A 22,002-nucleotide genomic window follows, 5' to 3' on the forward strand; every position below is an offset into this window, starting at 1 on the left:
ATTTGTTTTGACTGGTCTCAAACTTCTGGTCAGCCCTGTCGGCGACTTCCGAGCCGCACAACAGCCACTGGTTGCTCTCTGTGTGTTTGTAAACTCCAGGAGAGCAGCTGAGGCAGAGCAGACGTGCCCAAAACATGCCTGGCGCTATGACGTTATTCACTCCGGCCTCCACCAATCAGGGCGCACGCAGCCGAGGCACACTCTACCAATCACAGTCTTTCCTCGCGTCTCATCCTGAGGCCCGTGCTTCCTTGTTTCCCCCTTTCCCGGGCGCGCGCTCGCTCCCGTGACGCAGCTTTTACAGAGGCGCGCCCCCGTTACCCCTCCTCCCGTTCGCGCGCTCCCGGTGACGTCACGAGCGCCATATTGGACGGCGGCTTTCTGGTCCTCGTTCCCGAAGCTGTTTCCGCTGCTGAGGCCGGTGACCAGGGGGTCCGAGGCCGGGGTACAGGCGGGCTCTGAAGGAGGCACTGCTGCCTGGAAACATTCCCCACTTCCGGCCATGGACGTCGACCGGCTCCAGGAGGCTCTGAAAGGTCACTGTCCGCCCTGTATGAGGGAAAGGGAGGAGGGACTGGTGAAGTGTTTTATGTGGCTTCTGTGGGACTGGTGAGGAGGCTTGTATGTGTTCTGGTGGAGACAAGTAAGCAGCCTGCACAGAAGGGGTGCTGATAGGAAGGATTGATGAGCAGGCTGGTGGGGGTGCTGGGGAAACACTGATGGGGTGCTCAGAGAAACACTGGTGAGCAGGCTGGTTGGGGTGCTCAGAGAAACACTGGTGAGCAGGCCGGTTGGGGTGCTCAGAGAAACATTGGTGAGCAGGCCGGTTGGGGTGCTCAGAGAAACATTGGTGAGCAGGCCGGTTGGGGTGCTCAGAGAAACACTGGTGAGCAGGCCGGTTGGGGTGCTCAGAGAAACACTGGTGAGCAGGCCGGTTGGGGTGCTCAGAGAAACACTGGTGAGCAGGCCGGTTGGGGTGCTCAGAGAAACACTGGTGAGCAGGCCGGTTGGGGTGCTCAGAGAAACACTGGTGAGCAGGCCGGTTGGGGTGCTCAGAGAAACACTGGTGAGCAGGCCGGTTGGGGTGCTCAGAGAAACACTGGTGAGCAGGCCGGTTGGGGTGCTCAGAGAAACACTGGTGAGCAGGCCGGTTGGGGTGCTCAGAGAAACACTGGTGAGCAGGCTGGTGAGGTGCTGGGGAAAAAGACTGGTGAGCAGGCTGGGGAAACTACTGTTGAGCAGGCCGGTGGGTTGCTAGTGGCAATTCTGGTGAGTTGGTGGTGCTGGGGGATAAGGCTGGTGAGGTTGTTGGACAAAAGACTAGTGAGCAGGCTGGTACTGGGGGGAATGATGGGTAAGCAATCTGTTGAAAGGTCTGGGGGAATGACTAGTCAGCAGGCTGTTGAGGGGGAGGCTGTGGAGCAGACTGGTGGGGGGTGTTGGAGGAAAGACTGTTAAAGGACCACTATCGTGAAACATTTTATTTTTAACAGTAGTTACACCAGTCATACAGATGATCCCCCTCTGTCATTTATTTTAATTTTTAGTATAGTGCTTTAAACATTCACATATTACTGTGTTCTATATATGTCAGTACCTGCACTTGCGCATAGGGGTAGCCGTTTCAGGCGTTCTGTTATTTGCTACAGATGGTATCGCCCCCCCCCCCCCCCCCCCCGGTACCCCAACTGCCATTTCTCTGTAAAAGCTCAGGTGCCTAACCGCTATTCCTCCGGCGCCGACAGTTGAGGCAGGTCTTTGCACTCTCCCTGTGTCCTTTAGGCATTCGGGAAGGCAGCTCTCAGCGCAGCACGGACACTGCTGCGCAATGACAAGGTGGAGCCATTCTCCCTTTCCATTGAATTGCTGCTGATCTGCCTGCTTACAATGAATCATTGCAGGCAGAGCAGTGGCGATTCAATGGACAGGGAGAGCAGCTCCAGCTTGTCATTGCGCAGCAGTGTCCGCGCTGCACTGAGAGCTTCCTTTCCGAATGCCTGCAGGACACAGAGAGAGTGCGGGTACCTTCCTCTACTCGGCCCCAGAGGAATAGCGGTTGGGCGCCTGAGCTTTTACGGGGATATGGCAGCTGGGGACAAGGAGAAAAAGGGCTATTCAATATAAGGTAGAAGAGAAAAGCAACAGGCACTACATTCGCTAGTGTTTAGCGGGATTATCCACCATAGACAGCTGAGGCAAAAATTGGGTAGATATTACAGGATTGGCATGCTCAAACCCAAGAAAACATCTAAATCTGTCATCCATAGAAAATAACAGGTTGGCACTTGCAGCTCCTTGTATAAAACACAGCTTTAATAGATCCGGCTGTACAACATGAATGAACAAGTCCAGTTACAATTAAAAGATCCTACCCAATCCTGCAGATTCAGTGGGGTGAAGTGGGAGCGATGGAAAGCCTGACGTCTTCTGGGGCTCTGCGCACAGAGCCTCAGAAGATGCTAATTTGAGCGAAACGTGCGTCAGGCTTTCCATCACTTCCACTTCACCCCATTGAATCTGCAGGATTGGGTAGGATCTTTTAATTGTAACTCGACTTGTCCATTCATGTTGTACAGCCGGATCTATTGAAGCTGTGTTTTATACAAGGAGCTGCAAGTGCCAACCTGATTTTTCAAAGACCTTGCGATTAAAAAGCGCACGCGATTTTGAAAGCACAGCCGTGTGTACTGGCCCTTAGGTACTGAAGGCTGGGGTAGGTATTAAAGGAGGGTGGACTGGAGAGAAGACTTGAGGGTTGCTGAAGAGGAGACTTGGGATAGAGACTGGCTAGTGGTGGGAGGGTCTCTTCTGGTGAAGAACCTGTGGAGACTTTTGAGGTAACTGGGGGGAGGTCTTGGGAATAACGAGTTTTTTTGGATGAGATTAGTTGTGGTAGCACAAGTGTGTGTGTGTGTGTGTGTGTGTGTGTGTGTGTGTGTGTGTGTGTGTGTGTGTGTGTGTGTGTGTGTGTGTTTTTAAAGAAAAAGTCTGAAGAAAGTAAAGGCTGTTGAAATTAAAGTGAACCTCCGGACTAAAAATCTACTCAGCAGAACTGAAAGGGATTGGTGTTTAGCAGTTTCACAGCATCAGAACTTGGTTTTCTTACCAAACCATTTTTAGCTGCATTTTTAGCTAAGCTCCACCCATCAAAGAAAAAAAGCCCGGGCTTTTTTTCCGTGATGCTGTGCAGAGCGTGATGGGATTTCCTATGTTGTTCACGTTGCCTAGCAACTGGGAGAGGTGCGCAGGACACAGGACAGTTGGAATCTAAATCCCCCAAACTCCCTGGGGGGCAATCTGGGCAGCGCTTCCATGAGGCAGAGCTATGAGCCGCAACTCTGCCTCTCAGCACGTCTGTCAGCCCGGATCGCCACCACTCTCCTGCCCCTCTCAGTCTTCCTTCACTGAGATAGGGCGGGGGAGTGGCGGAGATTCATGCTGACAGATGCGTGTAGTGGTAGAGCTGCAGCTCATAGCTCTGCCTCACACGGAAGCGCACAGGGCAGCAAAATCCACGACCTAGAAAGTCGTGGATTTTGCAAGGGGAGTTTGGGGGGATTTAGTTACTGTCCAGCCGTGGGGATGTGGCGTTTTAGTTAGGGGAATGATGTTAAACACATTTTTTTCTATAAAAAGCTGAATTTTAAGATACTTCAGTGTCTCTTTAACAGTTTCACAGCATCAGAACTGTTTTTCTTACCAAAGCATTTTTAGCTAAGCTCCACCCATCAAAGAAAACTGCCCAGGCTTTTTTTTCCCTGATACTGTGCAAAGCATGATGGGATTTCCTGTTCATGTTGCCTAGCAACTGGGAGGGGTGATCAGCACACAGGACAGTTGGAACTGTCTCATGCTCTCTGTCACCTCCTTTCAACCAAAAAGATGGCTGCCATCATGAAATCAAACATTTGCCTGTTATTTTAAAACAGTGTGGGTAAGAGATTATATTACCTATCTATTTTAATTAACATAACTAATGTAACTTAATGACAGTATGTTTGTTTAGGCTGCAGTTCCTCTTTAAGTAAAGGTTTCAAGGTTGAGGAACAAAGCAACCAAATGAGCTTAAAGAGGCTGTAAGAGAATTTATTGTGCAGGTGGAATGGACCTGTGAAATATTTTAAGTCTTTGGCAAGTAAGCTGGAAAGTGGTGGGATAAGCTCCTGGGTTACTTGTGAGGGTGCTTACACTGCAATTTATGAAGAGAGAGATGCAATTTGACAGCTGTTTAGGAAATAAATTTGACCTGTACACATTTTTTTAATTTTCCCTGAAACTGGCGGCCGAACCACAGCTCTGCATGGAGGGAACTTGATTTGTACAATTGTGTATTGCCATGTCTCAGTAGTCCATTGTAAAGTTCTGGTTCAACCTCCACACACAGGTTCTTATTGGACCAAAATTTGCATATCTATTACTTTTTTCAATCATCACAGTTGAAGAGGATGTAGATTCTGCAGGAAGTCTGGTGGAATATGTAAGGCCAATACAGTGTGGATGTTCAAAGCAGATTATACTGGCGAGCATTGGCTTTTTGTCTTATTTGAGCAAGTAAACTTTACGTAAATGAAGTTTTTTTTGTTACAATACATACGCAATGCTTTCACACAATCTTTTTCTATGGACCAAGTTTTCAACCCTGATAGTGTTTTTTTGTTTTTTCTTTGGTTCTGATAATCAAAGGCGTTTCTTGGTCAAATGGTAGGCATACGCGATGACACCTTAACAGCTTATGGGTCAGCACTCTGAATCAGTAATATTGCTTGAGCCGTAGAGAAACACGGACATTACCTTGCACATCAGTTGTCCTTTCAGTTATAACGGACAGCAACTGATATAGTGAAATAAGCACCCAAATGGTCTTTTTACACTATATCATTGTATGTCAGTTGTAACTGAAAGGACAATTGATGTGCAGTCCAGTGTCCATGTTTCCCTATGGCCTCTTTCATACTATAGGCTGGAAAACTGAAGCTTTTTCACAATGCACTACTATGGAAAAAAATGCATTCAAATGCAACGCAAAGGAATGCATTGTGTAAAAAGGCCCTTGTGCTTTCAGCTTCCCGTGAGACAAATCTGACAAGATCTTGTCAGAACTGGAAGGAATCGTTGTCAGAAGAAAATGGTGAGCATCTGAGAGGAACTGACGGCAAGGTAAGTATGTGATATTCATTTGTAGGTACATTCTGTGTTTATGTAAATACTTTTACTCAGTTCAGGTTCATTTTAAAGGATAACTGAAGTGAGGGATATGGATGTTGCCATGGTTATGTCCTTTTAAGCAATCCAGCTTGCTTGGTGGTTCTGCTGACCGTCTGTCTCTAAGGCTGCAGTTTTTTTGTCCTTTTTCAGTTGTAAGTATGCAGGTTTATGCAGCCTTAAAGTGTACCTGAGGTGGATTGGGAGGAAAATGATATACTTACCTAGGAAGAGGGAAGCCCCAAATTTTGCAGAGGCTTCCCGTGTCCTCTGCCCTCACCGTTGCCACGCGTGGATCCCGGAACATACCAGGCTGACAAGAGCTTGTTGGATATGTTATCGTCTCTGCACTCCCAGCGTGTACCAACACGGTAATACTGCACCTGCAAGAGACCAACTGTCCCTGCGCAGTAAGCTGGAGCCGCTTGTCCAAAAGTGGCTCCGTGCTACTGTACAGACAAGGGCTGTGGAGTCGGAGTTCATGAGTCGGAGTCAGGGCAATTTTGGGTACCTGGAGTTGTAGTCGGAGTCGTTGATTTCATAAACTGAGGAGTCGGGAGTCGGAGTCGTATGATTTTTGTACAAAATCCACAGCCCTGTTAAGTATTACAATAAGGAGTCGGAGTCGAGGAGTCAGTCAGAGCCATTTTGGGTACCCGGAGTCGGAGTTTGCGTCGGAGTCGGAAGATTTTTGTACCGACTCCACAGCCCTGGTACAGACACTCTTTACTCTTGCAGGCACAGGATGGCCATGTTTTGTGCAGTAGAGTAGCTTGCCCACAAAATTCCAGACGGTCCTGGCAAGCAGTGGTTGGGGTTGAGAAGATCACAGGAAGCTTATAGGATGCAGAGGTTTCTCTTTCTAAGTAAGTATCTCTCTTGCATGTCAGTCCGCCTTGGGTTCTCTGTAAAGCTCATATGAAGGCTAAAATGAAACGCCATAGCTAGTGCTGACTACTGGTCAAAGCTGCTGTCTTGTGTAGTGTAGGACAGGGTTTCTCAACTCAGTCCTCAAGGACCTGTACCAGTACATGTTTTGTGGAAATTCAGAATTAGTTAATGAGCTCTGCTAAAGCATTAATTACCATACCTGTGAATGTTTGTGGTTTATATATAAAACATGTTGTTGGGGGGGGGGGGGGGGGGTACTTGAGGTTGAGGACCCTGTTGTAGGATATCCATGGTTTCCTTGTCTCCCTTGCCTCTTACCCCTAGTATATGGGAGTTCTAACCACAGATCTCCCGTATCCAGGTTGTCCAGGCTCCTCCTAGGTGATGCATGCATGCAGATGTGCCACCTAGTGCTGACACAAGGCAGGCATATATATGCCAAACTCTGCAAATGGCAGCAGAGGAGGGTAATGCTGTGTTTTGTGGGCTATCATCTTTGTTCAGTTTAAAAAAAAATGCCATTTGTCTGGCTTCTGTAGTATTTTATAGCTTCAGCAGCGCCTGAGTCACGCTTGCAAGAAGCATGTGGTAAAGTAGAGTCAGTACTCCTTGTCCTCTTACCTGATCAGGTTCAGTTTGTAAGGTTTATGTAAACCAGTGCAAGGAAAGTTGGAAAAAGTGGAATAGATGCCCATATCCAGGATTCAGATTCATCATTCTAAGCGACTGCTCTGCTTTTGCACAATTTTTGCTCCACTTTTCCTTGCACCTGCTTTCAATCAGGGCTGTGGAGTTGGAGCAATTTTGGGCACCTGGAGCTGGAGTCAGTGGTTTCATAAACTTCGGAGTCGGATGATTTTTGTACCGAGTCCACAGCCTTGCTTTCAATAAACTGCTGGATTGCTTACAGAATGATTCTTTGCAGAGCTTTGGTACAACCACCATTGCTGTAGACCTTTCAGACATGTGGTAGCTTGTATAATAGCACCTCAGATTTGTTACGGGCAACATCTAGCAGGTTTTTTTTTTTTCTGCATGGGGTCAGATATTTGACCGAAGGTGAAAATGATCATCTTTGGATAGTGCTGTGTTCGTTCTGGCAACCTGCAAACAATTACTTATTTTTTGCCGGAGTATATTGCTTTGATTTCAAAAGTTAACCGTCCCAGCTATGGAGTTCCGTCTGTGAACAGTGGAGGAAGGCGATGCTGCTTTTCTGCCCTACTTGGAAAGAGTTCAGTATAATTATCAATCTTGCTGGTCTGGTGGGTGGATGTTGCGACAAAGGCGTGCCTTTGGAAAAAAAAATCTTGTTTCACCTTGGTGTGATTGAACGTGTGTTTGCTGTAGTGCCAGGGACAGACACTTTTCTGTCACCCTAGTAATGGTTCTTTACCCTCCTTTATTTCTATGGCTTCAGTCTCTTCCCCCCCCCCCCCCCCCCCCCCTAATTCCTCCACCAGTACCGGCACAATCCGGCTTCACGCTGACTCTGTCCTCTGCTGCAGCTCTGTGCTAGTGCTTGGAAGAAAGGAAAAATCCCTGCTTCATGCTTGGGCTGAGTGTTTCTCTACAGCAGAACTCAGGCCTGCATGCCTTGTAGGCCTAAGTGTGTCAGGGCATGATGGATGGAACTTATAGTTCTGCAAATGGCTAAAGAGCCATATGTAAAGTCTTAGCATAAAGCATGCCAAAGAGAGCGATATACACAAACACGCTACACTGTGATGGCATAATGGTTCTTTTACTGTGTTGTCATGATTTTCCTTTCTGCTCTTGAATTATTCATGTCTCTTAAGTGTCTTTTTGATTATTTTTCTATTTTTAGATATTGCCTAGATGTAAAAGGTGCATCAGTACTTTCGCACGCTGGCACGATTTTGTTTTTCCTGAACAATGAGGAATATTAAAAAAAAAAAAATCAGTTTGTGTTCAGTTGTGCAGCTTTGAAACAGTGTTCCCCTTTTCTCATTACTAATGTTTGTGTTTTTATTTTTTTCTTGCCGATTAGAGTTTAGTTTGATTACTTGACTGAGTGTAGTTTGACACATTTACCTATAGATGTGACAGTAATCTGGGTAGCCAGGGATCTTATAGCAGAAGGCTTGACAGTTCTACGAAACTGGCTTTTATAACGTTCCTTTGGCTCCTGTAGCATTCATTCAAACTCCTGAACCTCATATTAATTTGTCCAAACATCTTATGGCAGTGTTTATTGCATTATTTCAAAGTTTCCAATATATTCAAGAATCCCACTGCTTGTTATGTGTCCTCAATGCAAGCACTGCCACAGAAGCAGCCTAAAATGATTCTGAAAGCCTTGTACATGAGGCAAGTGGTTATCGGCCGGGGCAATGCTTGGGCTGCCTCTACTGAGAAGCATTTGTATAGCAGTCCATTCACTCCTCTTCCCCCACCCCCCACCCCACCAATGTGCTTCTCCCTTGCCTTGTACTGTATTTTCTGGATTGTAAGACTCACTTTTTCTTCCCCAAAACTTGGGAAAAATGTCACTGTCTTATAGTCCAAATGCAGGGAGTTCCTGACTTGTGAACGCCTGCCAATACGAACTGCCAGCCCGATGCAATGTCTGTGTCTCCCTTTACTCTGCCCATGCAGAGGACACGGGGAGAAATAGAGGACATGGGGACACAAAGGGGCATACAGGAGGATACAGGGAGACATGAGGTACAAAGGGGGCATAATCCTCAAGATGCCCCTTCACCATGGATGCACCAGGGTTAGTATATATACATATATATTTTTTTACTCCTGGTTTTTGTCCTCTAAACTTGTGCGTCTTATGGTCAGGAGCATCTTATAGTCTGAAAAATAAGGTAATCTCAGAATTTTAGTCTTGCAAGATATTGTTTTTTGGATTTTCGCAAACGACCGGTCGTTTGGACGGCAAATCAGGCGTGTGTACAGTCTGTCGTTTAGCTGATAAGACTGGACTCTCTCAAGTCCAGTCTTATCAGCTGAACGACAGACTGTACACACGCATGATTTGACGTCCAAATGACCGGTCGTTTGCGAAAATCCGACGTGTGTATGTAGCTTAAAGGACAACTGTAGTGAGAGGAATATGGAGGCTGCCATATTTCCTTTTAAACAATACCAGTTGCTTGGCAGCCCTGCTGATCTATTTGGCTCCAGTACTGTCTGAATCACACCTGAAACAAGCATGCAGCTAATCTGGTCAGATCTGACAATAATGTCAGAAACATCTGATCTGCTGCATGCTGGTTCAGGGTCTATGCCTAAACGTATTAGAGGCAAAGGATCAACAGGCTACCCAGGCAACTGGTATTGCATAAAAGGAAATAAATATGGAAGCCTCCATATACCTCTCACTTCAGTGGTCCTTTAAGGCTAAAAGTATTAGAGACTGAGGATCAGCAGGACAGCCAGGCAATTTGCTATGTTTATAATGAAGTAAAATTGTTAGCCTCCATATCGCACTCACTTAAGGTGTCCTTTAAGATGACAAATAGTACCTGTTTGTGTCCACTGCTTCTTATGAACAGTTTGAAGCAGGAAGGTAGGATCAGAAATGAGCTTGGCTTCCCATGACCTTCATGTACTTTGTCAGTCATGATGACGGCTGCAGGCGTCTCCCATGGATCTTAATACAGTGTGGGCCTTAAAGATTCTTGTTCTTTAAAGGGGCACTACAGCGAAAAACTGTAAAATTTAAAATATGTGCAAACATATACAAATAGGTACATTTTTTCCATAGTAAAAGGAGCCATAAATTACTTTTCTCCTATGTTGCTGTCACTTACAGTAGGTAGTAGAAATCTGACAGAAGCGGCAGGTTTTGGACTAGTCTATCGCTTCATGGGGGGATTCTCAGGGATTTATTTATTTTCAAAAGCACTTAGTGAATGGCAGTTGCTCTGTCCAACTGCCAAAAAACTGTGTAGGGAGCAGGGAAGCTGGCCAGCATCATTGTTTAAATCCTTTTTAGGGAATACCTTTTATAAAGAATAAAAGCCTTGCTGAGAATCCCCTATGAAGAGATGGACTAGTCCAAAACCTGTCACTTATGTCAGATTTCTACTGCCTACTGTAAGTGACAGCATTATAGGAGAAAAGTAATTTATGGCTCATTTTACTCTGTAAAAAAAAGGTACTTCTTATTTGTATATGTTTGCACATATTTTAACTTTTAATTTTTTTTGCTGTAGTGCCCCTTTTAAATATGATTGTCAATGGTCTGGGTTCTCACTGATAAAATGTGATATTTGGTTGTATTTCTGAAATCTGTCAGTGTGTGTGTGATATGGCTATTCTGCTTAACTTTTTCTGATGCCTGCTGAAGTAATTTATAATGTAACTTCTTTTTGTCCCTTCAGAATTTGAGAAAAAGGGAAAGAAAGAAGTGCACCCGGAATTGGATCAGTTTCTTTGCCATGTGGCCAAAACCGGAGAAACCATGTAAGTCTTGGTCCATACTGCTCACTTTCTTGGTGAAACTTGTAAGCAGCTGGAGGTGATCAATGAAATGCAAAGAAATCTGGCTTTTACAGTTCAATAAAAATTGTATGAGGCTTGGTATTGGGCCAATCAGAATTGACAGGCATTGCATTTAATCGACCCATTACTAATCTACATACAGTAGCAATAAAAAGTATGGACCTTTTGGAATTATATAGATTTTTGCACAGATTGCTCATAAAATGTGATCTGATCTTCATCTAAGTCACAATAGAAAATCAGTCTGCTTAAAGTGTTCCAGCCCCATGCGAACGAATCGCTCCCACGCCGTCATCCTCAGTCTTCTGTATCGCTGTTCCCGTAACTTCGGCCAGTTTGCGCAAGAGAAGTGCGCACTGTACGTATCTCTCTGCCAGCCACCGGAAAGATATGTAGCGGGCACGCTTCTCTTGCGCAGACTGGCCGAAGTTGAGGGACCCGGTACCGGTGATGCAGAAGACTGAGGACGGCGGCCTGGGAGCAATCCGTGCATGTGGGGCTGAAGGAAGCCGCAGGTATGTATAAAACTTTTAGTTGATCTCGTCTCTGGTTTTCTTAAAACTAATACCACACAAGTAATGTTTGCATGTTTTTATTGAACGCACCATGTAAACATTCACAGTGCAGGTGGAAAAAAAAAAATATGTGAAACCCTAGACTGACCTCTCCAAGAGCTAATTGGAGTGAGGTGTCAGCCAGCTGGAGTCCAATCAATAAGATGAGATTGGAGGTGTTGGTTACAGTTGCCCTGCCACACACACACACACACACACACACACACACACACACACACACACACACACACACACACACACACACACACACACACACACACACACACACACGGTTTGGATTTGCTTTTCCCAAGAAGCATTGCATTATGTGAATGCCTTGCACAAAATAATTCTCAGAAGACTTACGATTGAGAATTGTTGACTTGCATAAAGCTGGAAAGGGTTATAAAAGTATCTCCAAAAGCCTTGCTGTTCATCAGACCACGGTAAGACAAATTTATTTATTGTATTTATAAGGCGCCAACATTACGCAGCGCGGATTTTGTTTATAAATGGAGAAAGTTCAGCACTGCTGCTCCTCTCTAGGAGTGGCCGTCCTGTAAAGATGACTGCAAGAGCACAGTGCAGAATGCTCAATGAGGTGAAGAAGAATCCTAGCGAGTCAGCTAAAGACTTACAAAAGTCTCTGGCATATGCTAACATCCTTGTTAGCGAATCTAATATGTAAAACACTAAACAAGAATGGAGTTTATGCTAGGATACCACAGAGGAAGCCACTGCTGTCCAAAAAAACCTATTGCTGCATGTTTTAAAGTTAGCAAAAGAGCACCTGAATGTTCCACAGCAGTACTGGCAAAATATTCTGTGTACAGATGAAACCAAATTTCAGTTGTTTGGCAGAAACACACAATGCTGTGGAGAAAACAAGGCACAGCACACCAACATCAAAACCTCATCCCAACTGTGAAGTATGGTGGTGGGGGGCATTATGGTTTGGGGCAGCTTTGCTGCGTCAAGGCCTGGACGGATTGCTATCATCGAAGGAAAAATGAATCCCCTAGTTTAACCTTTCTGGCACGTTCGGGGTAAGCCGCGCAAGAGGGTTTCTCAGGCCCTGCTCGGCCGATTTACTTAATTTTTTTTTTTGCTGGACGCAGCTAGCACTTTGCTAGCTGCGCCAGCACACTGATCGCCGCCGCCCCGCGCCCGATCGCCGCTATCCGTCGCGGCGCGCGCCCCCCCCGAACCCATGCACTGCCTGGCCAATCAGTGCCAGGCAGCGCCGAGGGGTGGATCGGGACTCCCAATGACGTCGGTGACGTCATCCCGCCCCATCGCCATGGCGATGGGGGAAGCCCTCCAGGAAATCCCCGTTCTTTGAACGGAATTTCCTGATCGGAGATCGCCGAAGGCGATCGAAGCGGGCGGATGCCGCTGAGCAGCGGCTATCATGTAGCGAGCCCTGGGCTACGTGATTTTAAACAAAAACTGCTGCGCTGCCTCCTGGCGGAATTTTTCATACCCCCAGGAGGGTTACTCAAGACATTTTGCAGGAGAACTTAAAGCCATCTGTCCACCAGTTGAAGCTCAGCAGAAGATGGGTGTTGCAACAGGACAACGACCCAAAGCATAGAAGTAAATTAACAGAATGGCTTAAACAGACGAAAATACGCCTTCTTGAGTGGCCCAGTCAAAGTCCTGACCTCAACCCAATTGAGATTCTGTGGCATGACCTCAAGAAAGTGATTTGTATCAGACATCCCAAGAATATTGCTGAACTAAAACAGTTCTGTAAAGGGGAATGGTTGTGCATGTCTGATTTGCAACTACAGGAAACTTTTGGTTGAAGGTGTTGCTGCCAAAGGAGGTTCAGCCAGTTATTAAATCCAAGGGTTCACATACCTTTTCCACCTGCACTGTGAATGTTTACATGGTGTGTTCAATAAAAACATGGAAACATTTAATTATTTGTGTGGTATTAGTTTAAACAGACTGTGATTGTCTATTGTTGTGACTTAGATGAAGATCAGATCACATTTTAAGTCCAATTTGTGCAGAAATCCATGTAATTCCAAAGGGTTCACATACATTTTATTGCTACTGCATAATTTACATAAAACACATGCAAGCCAGAATTATTTGCTTCTCATTGACTATCTATATACAAAACCCTATGGCAGATTGCATAGTTGAAGATTGTATACATTAAAGGGGAACTGAAGAGAGAGGTATATGGAGGCTGTCATGTTTATTTCCTTTTAGACAATAGCAGTTGCCTGGCAGCCCTGCTGATCCTCTGCCTCTAATACTATTAGCCATAGCCCCTGAACAAGCATGCAGCAGATCAGGTGTTTCAGTGGTTCAGACTTATAAGTCTGATCTGACAAGACTAGCTGCATGCTTGTTTCTGGTTTTAATCAGATACTACTGCAGAGAAATAGACCAGCAGGGCTGCCAGGCAACTGGTATTGTCTAAAAGGAAATAAACATGACAGCCTCCATATACCTCTCTCTTCAGTTCCCCTTTAAATAGACACTTAAAGTGAAAGGGATGGGCCATATTTTATTTCCTTGTAAAAAAAAATACCAGTTGCCTGGCATGCTGCTGATTTTTTCAAGCATCAGTATTGTCTGAATCCCACACCTGAAACAAGCAGGAAGCAAATCCAGTTATTATTCTACCATCTGATGTGAATGCTTTTTTAGGGTCTGTGGCTAAAAGTGTTTGCTTGTTAAACACCATGCTATTTCAGTCAGATGGATTGAGTTGATTTCCGACCAATACGATTTGATTTCTGATCACTTCTGAAGCGAGATGTATATGGAGGCTGCCATATTTTTTTTTAAAACCATGCCAGTTGCCTGGCTGTCCAGTTGGGTTATTTAACCAGGGCAGTGGAGTCGGAGCAACTTTGGGTACCTGGAGTCGGAGTTGGTGGTTTCATAAACTGAGGAGTCAGATGATTTTTGTACCAACTCCACAGCCCTGTATTTAACTACAGTTGTGTCTGAATAACACCAGAAACAAGCATGCAGCTAATCTTGTCAGATCGGACTGTAATGTCCATCCCTGTTCTCTGTTTGTCGTGAGGCCAAATCTGTCTAGTGACGAGCCGCAATAGTAAATGGAACTGCAGAACCTTTTATGCTCATTTTGTGGGTCTGTTAATCATCTAATATGTTTTTTATATTAGAATTGCTGACTGGAGTAGCACTTTCACATTTCAGGCATAAAGACTTGTTGCTGGAATAGGGTAAACGGCCAGCCAGCTGTATGAGATTGCTAGCCAAGGTTTAATTAGTCATTTTTTTTATTTATTTTTTTTCATAATTTGCCTCGGTCAAGATTTATTACATATGATTTGTCAACACAGAAAAACCTTGCCAATAAGTGATTAGAACTCTAATTTTTGGCTGAGCCTAGATTGTTCCAGCAGGTTGGTGGTTCCACAGCTGCATCGTTCAGTAGTGTGAAGGAAAGCAGAACCTGCACTGCAAGCAAGCTGCACTACTGTTTGGAAAACCACCCTCCTTCCAACAAATACTTAGTTTTAGCAAAGCCCAGCCTCATTGCTTTGTAGGTGGTACAGTGTGCTGACTAGACTTCATTCATCACATTGTGACTTCATTGATCATTTTGTCAGAACAATGATGGGCTCCATTTGGAAAGGACAGCTGAAGCTTGCAGCGTTTAACACCTTCCCGGCTGCTCATTTGTCATAATGCACATTCTACTTTGTCAGATGTTGTATGTTATTTGTTTCCTTTTTTCTTTTCCTGGAACCTGGTTCTGAGAATGCAGATTCTTGTGTGATTGGTGGGACGGGGGAATGGATTTCTGTGAATGGGTGGAGGATTCTCTACAGGAGAATCCCAGCCATGTGAGTGGCATGTTGCCCAATCGTTATAAAAATGCCAAGGTTGTGAATCCCAGTTAGATATATTCATGTCAACACGGCAAACTTTATGTGACCTAAAAATACTTTATACAGCTTTTAAAACAAATTGGAGAGAGGTCTGTTTGCATTGCTAGTTTAATTGGGCTTTATCTGCAGGGATTGCTCTAGTGATCGTGCTGTAAAAGAAGCCTTTTTTTCATACTCGCAAACCTCTGCTGTTGCTGCAGTTCTGCTTGATGCCTTCTAGAGACATGGAGGCATCATATTCCACCTCCAAGGAACTTGACTTCTCTACTGATTTCCTAGAGTTGCTTGTATTTAGTCTCATGTTTCTTCACCTTCGGATGGCTGCCCCCTAATGTCCTGTCTGTTTGCACTCCACCATCTTTTCCAGCCACGTGCTGCAGTGTTGAGCGTTCTTGGCCACTACGATGTGTGTCATGAGATGTAGTAATTCATTGTGAAGGTACTTCTGTCACAAATTCCATGTCACAAATCCCCCATCCTCAATCTTGAGGCCCACACTATTAAAGAGGCACTGTAACGGCAAAACGTCCCCTGGGGGGTACTCACCTCGGGTGGGGGAAGCCTACGGATCCTGATGAGGCTTCCCACGCCGTCCTCTGTCTCGCGGGGGTCTCGCTGCAGCCCTCCGTACAGCCGTGACGTAATATTTACCTTCCTGGCTCCTGCGCAGGCGCTCTGACGGCTGTCAGCTCCGAAGTAGGCGGAAATACCCGATCGCCGTCGGGTCCGCTCTACTGCGCAGGCGCAAGTCTCCGGCACCTGCGCAGTAGAGCGGAACCGACGGAGATCGGGTATTTCCATCTATTTCCGAGCCTAAAGCAGCCACAGCGCCCCCGCTGGAGCCAGCAAAGGTAAATATTGAAATTACAGTCGGGCCTGTCGCCGGCTGTTCAGAGGGCTGCAGCGAGACCCCTGTGGGACGCAGGACGGCGTGGGAAGCCTCATTAGGATCCGGAGGCTTCCCCCACCCGAGGTGAGTACCCCCCCAGGGGATCTTTTCAATGTTACAGAGTCTCTTTTACAAACCTCCCTCAAGGAGGGGTTCATTTTTTATATTCAGTGTTAAGATCCCTTTAAGGCCTCATTCACACTATGCAGGTATGTCTTCTCACACTGCACGTTGTGCTCCTTATTCCTTAGCTCAGCAATTTAGGATGGTACATGAAGGTGTCTGTGGAAATCAGAATCTATGTGAATTTAACCCTTAAACACGGACAATTAGTTTTTATTAACTAGGCCTAAGGCCCGTTTAAATACGGGCGCTATGCTGGCCTCTCTCTCTCTTTTGCCGCGCGTATACAGTTCGCGCTGCACATGCGTGCACGCGCTCACAGGCCTGGCCCCCTTCTGGACCCGTCCTCCTGCCGCCCAGCTTTCTCGAGTGTCTCTGCGTCCTTCCCTGCACATGCGCAGTGCAAAATAAGCACTGACACAGGGAAATTATATATAGAGATGTATTTATTGCGCAATGCAATGTGCATTGTCTATTTACATGCATCTGTTTTGCGTTCTGTCCCCCAAACTTGCATTAAATAACTTACTTGTATCTACTTTCCTAGGATGTCTGTATAGAGGGATCTGAACACTGGACTAGTGTCCTTTCAACCTGCACTGGCATTTATAAATGATGCTCATGAAATCTCCAATCTACCTCATTATGCTCCCCAGGCTCTTTTAACAGGGTGCTCCATCTGGCTTCTTTTGGTAAGCACCCGGCTGTCATCGGCTCGCCTACTCTTCCTATTCTGTAAACAGAGAAGTACTGCCCCTGTATCCCCCGTTGCGCCCCACCCAGCTTCTTTTTCATTTCATCTGCCTGGAAAACCATTCTGGGGAGAACACTGTACCTAGAAGCTAGGGGGTAGTCCGTTAACTGACCCTCTGATGGCTTGTTGTGTACACACCATGGATTAAACTCTGCTGAGGCAACCTTTAAAGTGAACCAGAGACGAAGCACCCTCATGTATTTTACCATATATATCAGTGGGAACATTAGAGAAAACACCTACCCTGCTGTCTTTCTTTTTTAACTTTTCAGCTTGCTTAATCAGCCCTGATAAAACTCCCAACTGAGCATTCAGTCTGGCTTTGCTATAATGACTCCGCTATGATTCCTGAGCAGAGCCACAAGAGGGCAGGCTTGGGCTTTAAGACACCAGAGAACACAGACTCAGCTATAATAATTCCTGAGCGAAGCCAGACTGAATGCTCAGTCGGGGATTTTATCATGGCCGATAAGCAAGCTGAACAGTTAAAAATGAAACAGAGAGCAGCGTGTTTTCTCTAATGTCCCCACTGATATATATGGTAAAATACATGAGGTTGCATCGTCTCTGGTTCACTTTAACCTCCTTGACGGTATGGACGAGTATATCCGTCCATTACTGCCGGAGGTCGCCGCTCAGGCCCTGCTGGGCCGATTTTTATGAAATAAAAAGCAGCACACGCAGCCGGCACTTTGCCAGCCGCGTGTGCTGCCTGATCGCCGCCGCTCTGCGGCGATCCGCCGCGAGCAGCGGCGAAAGAGGGTCCCCCCAGCCGCCCGAGCCCTGCGCAGCCGGAACAAATAGTTCCGGCCAGCGCTAAGGGCTGGATCGGAGTCGGCTGACGTCCATGACGTCACTCCGCTCGTCGCTATGGCGACGATATAAGCAAAACAAGGAAGGCTGCTCATTGCAGCCTTCCTTGTTTGTTCTGGGCGCCGGAGGCGATCGAAAGAACTCCTCCGGAGCGCCATCTAGTGGGCTTTCATGCAGCCAACTTTCAGTTGGCTGCATGAAATAGTTTTTTTTTTTTATAGAAAAAAAAAACCCTCCCGCAGCCTCCCTGGCGATTTTAATAGAACGCCAGGGAGGTTAAAGGGAAGATCTGCACAGATACAAAAAACTGCACTTACCTGGGGCTTCTTCCAGCTCCTGGCAGTCGATCATTGCCCTCACCGCAGCTCCTTTCCCTCCCGGCTTCCAGCGGTAAATAAGCCGACCTCGCTAGGTCGGCTTCATGTGCGCTCCACGGCGGGGGGGGGGGGGGTGTGTGACGTCAACTTGGTGTGACGTCATCTTGTCTCTACTGCGCAGGCGCAGTAGTTCTGAGCCTGCGCAGTAGAGACCCGATGACGTCCCTACACCACGTGACCCCCGCCCTTGAGCGCACAGACGCCGACCCGGAAGCCGACCTGGCGAGGTTGGCTTCTTCACCGCTGGACGCCAGGAGGGAGAGGAGCTGAGGCGAGGGCACCGATCGACTGCCAGGAGCTGGAAGAAGCCCCAGGTAAGTGTAGTTTGTTTTTTATAGTCTGCGCGAACCTTCCCTTTATGGACTGTCTTGGCTGAAAATCTAGTGTGTGTACAGGAAGCCTGTGATGTTGTCTAAAGTGCCGGCATGCTGGATCTTTAGAAATGCCCGACCTCCCCCAAGCACATTGTTCTCCTTCTGCGTGGTGGAAGCTACTCCATTATGCCCACCCCCCTTCCCCCAATAGCATAAAATGCTTAATAACTTCTACAATACCGACAAATCTATACAGCACTCTGATCTCTTGGGAGACAGTTTAGGACTAGGACAGAGTCCCAATCTGTACAGGTGACTGTAAAGTTGTATAAGGCTGTAGTCAGGATGTGGACTTAGAGGAGCTGTCAGCCATACTATCTCAGGAAAAAACACCTATATAAGTAGATAAATACTTGATCTACTTACATAACGTATGTATTGCACTGTACACATTCGGATTTTAATGATTTTTTTTTTCTACAGTAAAAATGGCAAATGCTACAAAGGATTTTCTCTTTAAAGAGAGTCTGAAGCGAGAATAAATCTCGCTTCAGACCTCATAGTCAGCAGGGGCATGTGTGCCCCTGCTAAAACGCCGCTATCCCGCGGCTAAACAGAGGTCCCTTACCCTGCGAAATCCCCTCCGAGCAGCGCATCCCCTCTTCCAGATTAAGGCAGGGCTAACCGCCGCAGCCCTGCCTCACGCGCGTCTGTCAGCGCGTATCTCCGCCTCTCCCCCGCCCCTCTCAGTCTTCCTTCGCCACTGATAGACTGCGCTGAGAGGCAGGGCTGCAGCCGTTAGCCCTGCCTGAAGAGCAGCAAAATCTACGACCAGGTTGGTCGTTAATTTTGCAGGGGGATTTAGGGGTGAAGGGACCCCCGTTCAGCTGCGGGATAGTGGCGTTTTAGCAGGAGCACACATGCCCCTGCTGAATATAAGCACTGAAGCGAGATTTATTCTCACTTCAGTGTCTCTAAGTGTGGCTATTTTGAAGTCAAAGTGCATTGTCTCTGCATGAAAAATATTGGCCAATCAGAGAGGAACAGATGGTGGGGTGGGTAAACAGGAGGGAAAGAGGCTTCAGCCAATCAGGCTGCATTAGTTAAGTCTGAGGGGAAGTACAGAAGCAAAAAGACAACCCAGCATGCCCTGCAACTTCCTTTTTTTGTACCAAATTTTGTGTGTACCAAATAAGTCAGTTAAACTGGGGAATGATCATTTATCAACAAGAAAAGTAATAGTGATTTTAACTTTTGGATTGCCTAGTTAACATCCTTCTTACTTGTTTACCAGATATAAATAAAGAATTGATTTTATGTCTGACAGTTACGCTTTAAAGAAAACCTGTGATTTTTAAAGTTACCTCAATAGTTAAGCATCTGGATTTTCTAGGGACTTTAACCCTTCTTGAGCCCACTGCTGGTTGCTGGGATCCACTACTTTGCAGCTGCACCCTCCTCAGTGAACGAGTGCTGACTCGCTGTGCAGTGACATGGAGCCACTTGTGCATGGAGGGAAAAAAAAGCAGGGCTGTGGAGTCGGGCAATTTTGGGTGCCTGGAGTCGGAGTCGGGAAAAAATGCACCGACTCCTAATGAATTTGTAACTGTAATTAAAATAGAAAATATGATAAAATGTTCTATTTCTCAGATAATAGTCATTAAAAATAATGTATATATACAGTATATATACAGTAATAGCTGTGCTTAGTCCACAAAAATGAAATAAACCAATCAAAATTAGTTACTTGTGCTGCTTCAATAAAGCAGTCCCCGTATTTTTAAGGTCAGATATACATATCTGATTGTGACTGTATATATGATGTGTACACAGGAATCTCTTATATATACTAAATAACATCTATGCTGTAAGAATAAAGCCTGATGTGTAGCTGTGTCACTAATAGAGATGGTCAACGAGATGGAAATAATTCTGCATTGATGCTGATTTATGCAAATGTATGCACTCCCTTTGCTGATGAAATCAAATAATTTGATATGTTGTTAAAATTTGGTTTGGTGACTACAAATTAAAGGGTCAATACAAAAGAAAAGCATCCATATAGCAAGAAAATATAATAAATCCATGCAATCTAGCTCAATGAAATATGAACAATTTATTTGGGACTTGTCCCTTTAAAAGCAAATAAAACATATCGCAGGAGGTACATTTAGGATGTCATGGTGATATGATACATATAATAATGATCAAAAATCCCAATACAGTCAACAATGAGGGTAAATAACATCAACTGGAATGCTGGACAAGCAAACTGTGACAACACCAATCCTGTACTAAATAGAATACATATAACTGCAGCAACTGTTCGTGAACCCACTGCTGGAACAGGAATAGGTATAACCTGAAAAAATGACAGATGAAAGATAAGAAGGAAGGGAGAGGCGCTTACCACCAGATCAGTTGAGACACCCTGCCTGTGCCCCCGCAAAGACCTCACATGTATCGCAGACCCCTCTGCTTCGTCGGAGATTAAGAGATTGGAGTAAAGAAGTCCCCTTTTATAATAATCTAGGAGCAGCGTACAATACCGCTGCCCGTACTCTGCTAACTTCCGGGTAGGCGTGGCCACGCCTCTTGATGACGTCGCGCTGTGCGTTTCAAGTCACGCACCGGCGCCACGTCATTCTCCGAACAGAGCCGCCGATGCGTTCCAACGGCCGCATCGGCGCTCTGACATACAGTGCAGAGCAACAATAGAAACAAATTTGCCCATATCAAGGCTAGAAATTACACAAATAAAATTTTTAAAAACCAATATGTACTAAATAATAATGAATCTGGAAAATAGTAAAGGATAATATCGAACATAGTTAGTCAATGCCTAAATTGCAGGAGAGTGGACACCACCATGTCCAAAAGTGTATCACCCCCTAGTGAACAAAAAAGTGTATAACAAAGAATACATAACAACATATATATATCATGATTATATAAGTGATAAAATACATAATAAAAAACAAAGATACAAAATGTTGCAAAATAAAGTGCTTCGTGCAGTGAATCGCAGTTCTTCAAATAGGAAACGTCTAGGAGTAAAGTGTCCAAGTGCAGTCTGTGAATCTGTATAATCAATAACGTGAAATATCCATTAATGGTGTAAATCATACAATCACTTATCAGCATATAAGCCCCACCAACTGGGTGACAATATAATTATGTATGGAATTGCTACTTACTGGCAATTCACCCAAATAGACTTAGTGTCTTGTGCTTAGTGACCTAAATTAAATTGCCACTCGACTGCTACTCACTTACAGTCAGGGCAATTGGTGACCACCAACAAAGAATATACTGGAAGAAGATAGGACGGTGTAATACTCATACAATACTGGGTAGGAACCGATGGTGATCCCAAAAAGTGACTAGTGCTCATAAAAATGTGCAAACTGTCAATTTGATAATAAATTAATTTAGTTGTCCCTTGGCTGCTACTCACTTACAGCCAGGGCAAGCTTATAACCCCACCAAATTTTTTTTTTACTGGGGGGGAAAGACAGTGCCTATTCCCAAGTCCTATAAAAAGCTATAGTGATCAAATAAGGTGACCAGTGCTTAAAGTTCAAACTGCCAAGGTGAATCATGTATTCCGCAAAGACCAGCAACACACGATAAATGTTTATTTTGCAACATTTTGTATCTTTGTTTTTTATTATGTATTTTATCACTTATATAATCATGATATATATATGTTGTTTATG

At 45.4% G+C, this 22,002-nt stretch overlaps 1 protein-coding gene across 1 annotated transcript in view; it reads left to right on the forward strand.

The window, feature by feature from the left end:
- The first annotated feature begins 258 nt into the window (after window positions 1-258).
- PPP4R2 (protein phosphatase 4 regulatory subunit 2) overlaps window positions 259-22,002 on the forward strand; it is a 75,963-nt gene continuing 54,219 nt past the window's right edge. Inside the window, exons 1-2 of the mRNA XM_068254946.1 lie at window positions 259-536; window positions 10,452-10,533. Of these exons, the coding sequence (XP_068111047.1) occupies window positions 503-536; window positions 10,452-10,533 (116 nt within the window). The 5' untranslated portion in view covers window positions 259-502. The remainder of the gene's footprint in view (window positions 537-10,451; window positions 10,534-22,002) is intronic.

The sequence above is a fragment of the Hyperolius riggenbachi genome, chromosome 9 (assembly GCF_040937935.1).
Source record: "Hyperolius riggenbachi isolate aHypRig1 chromosome 9, aHypRig1.pri, whole genome shotgun sequence".
NCBI classification, from domain to species: Eukaryota; Metazoa; Chordata; class Amphibia; order Anura; family Hyperoliidae; genus Hyperolius; species Hyperolius riggenbachi.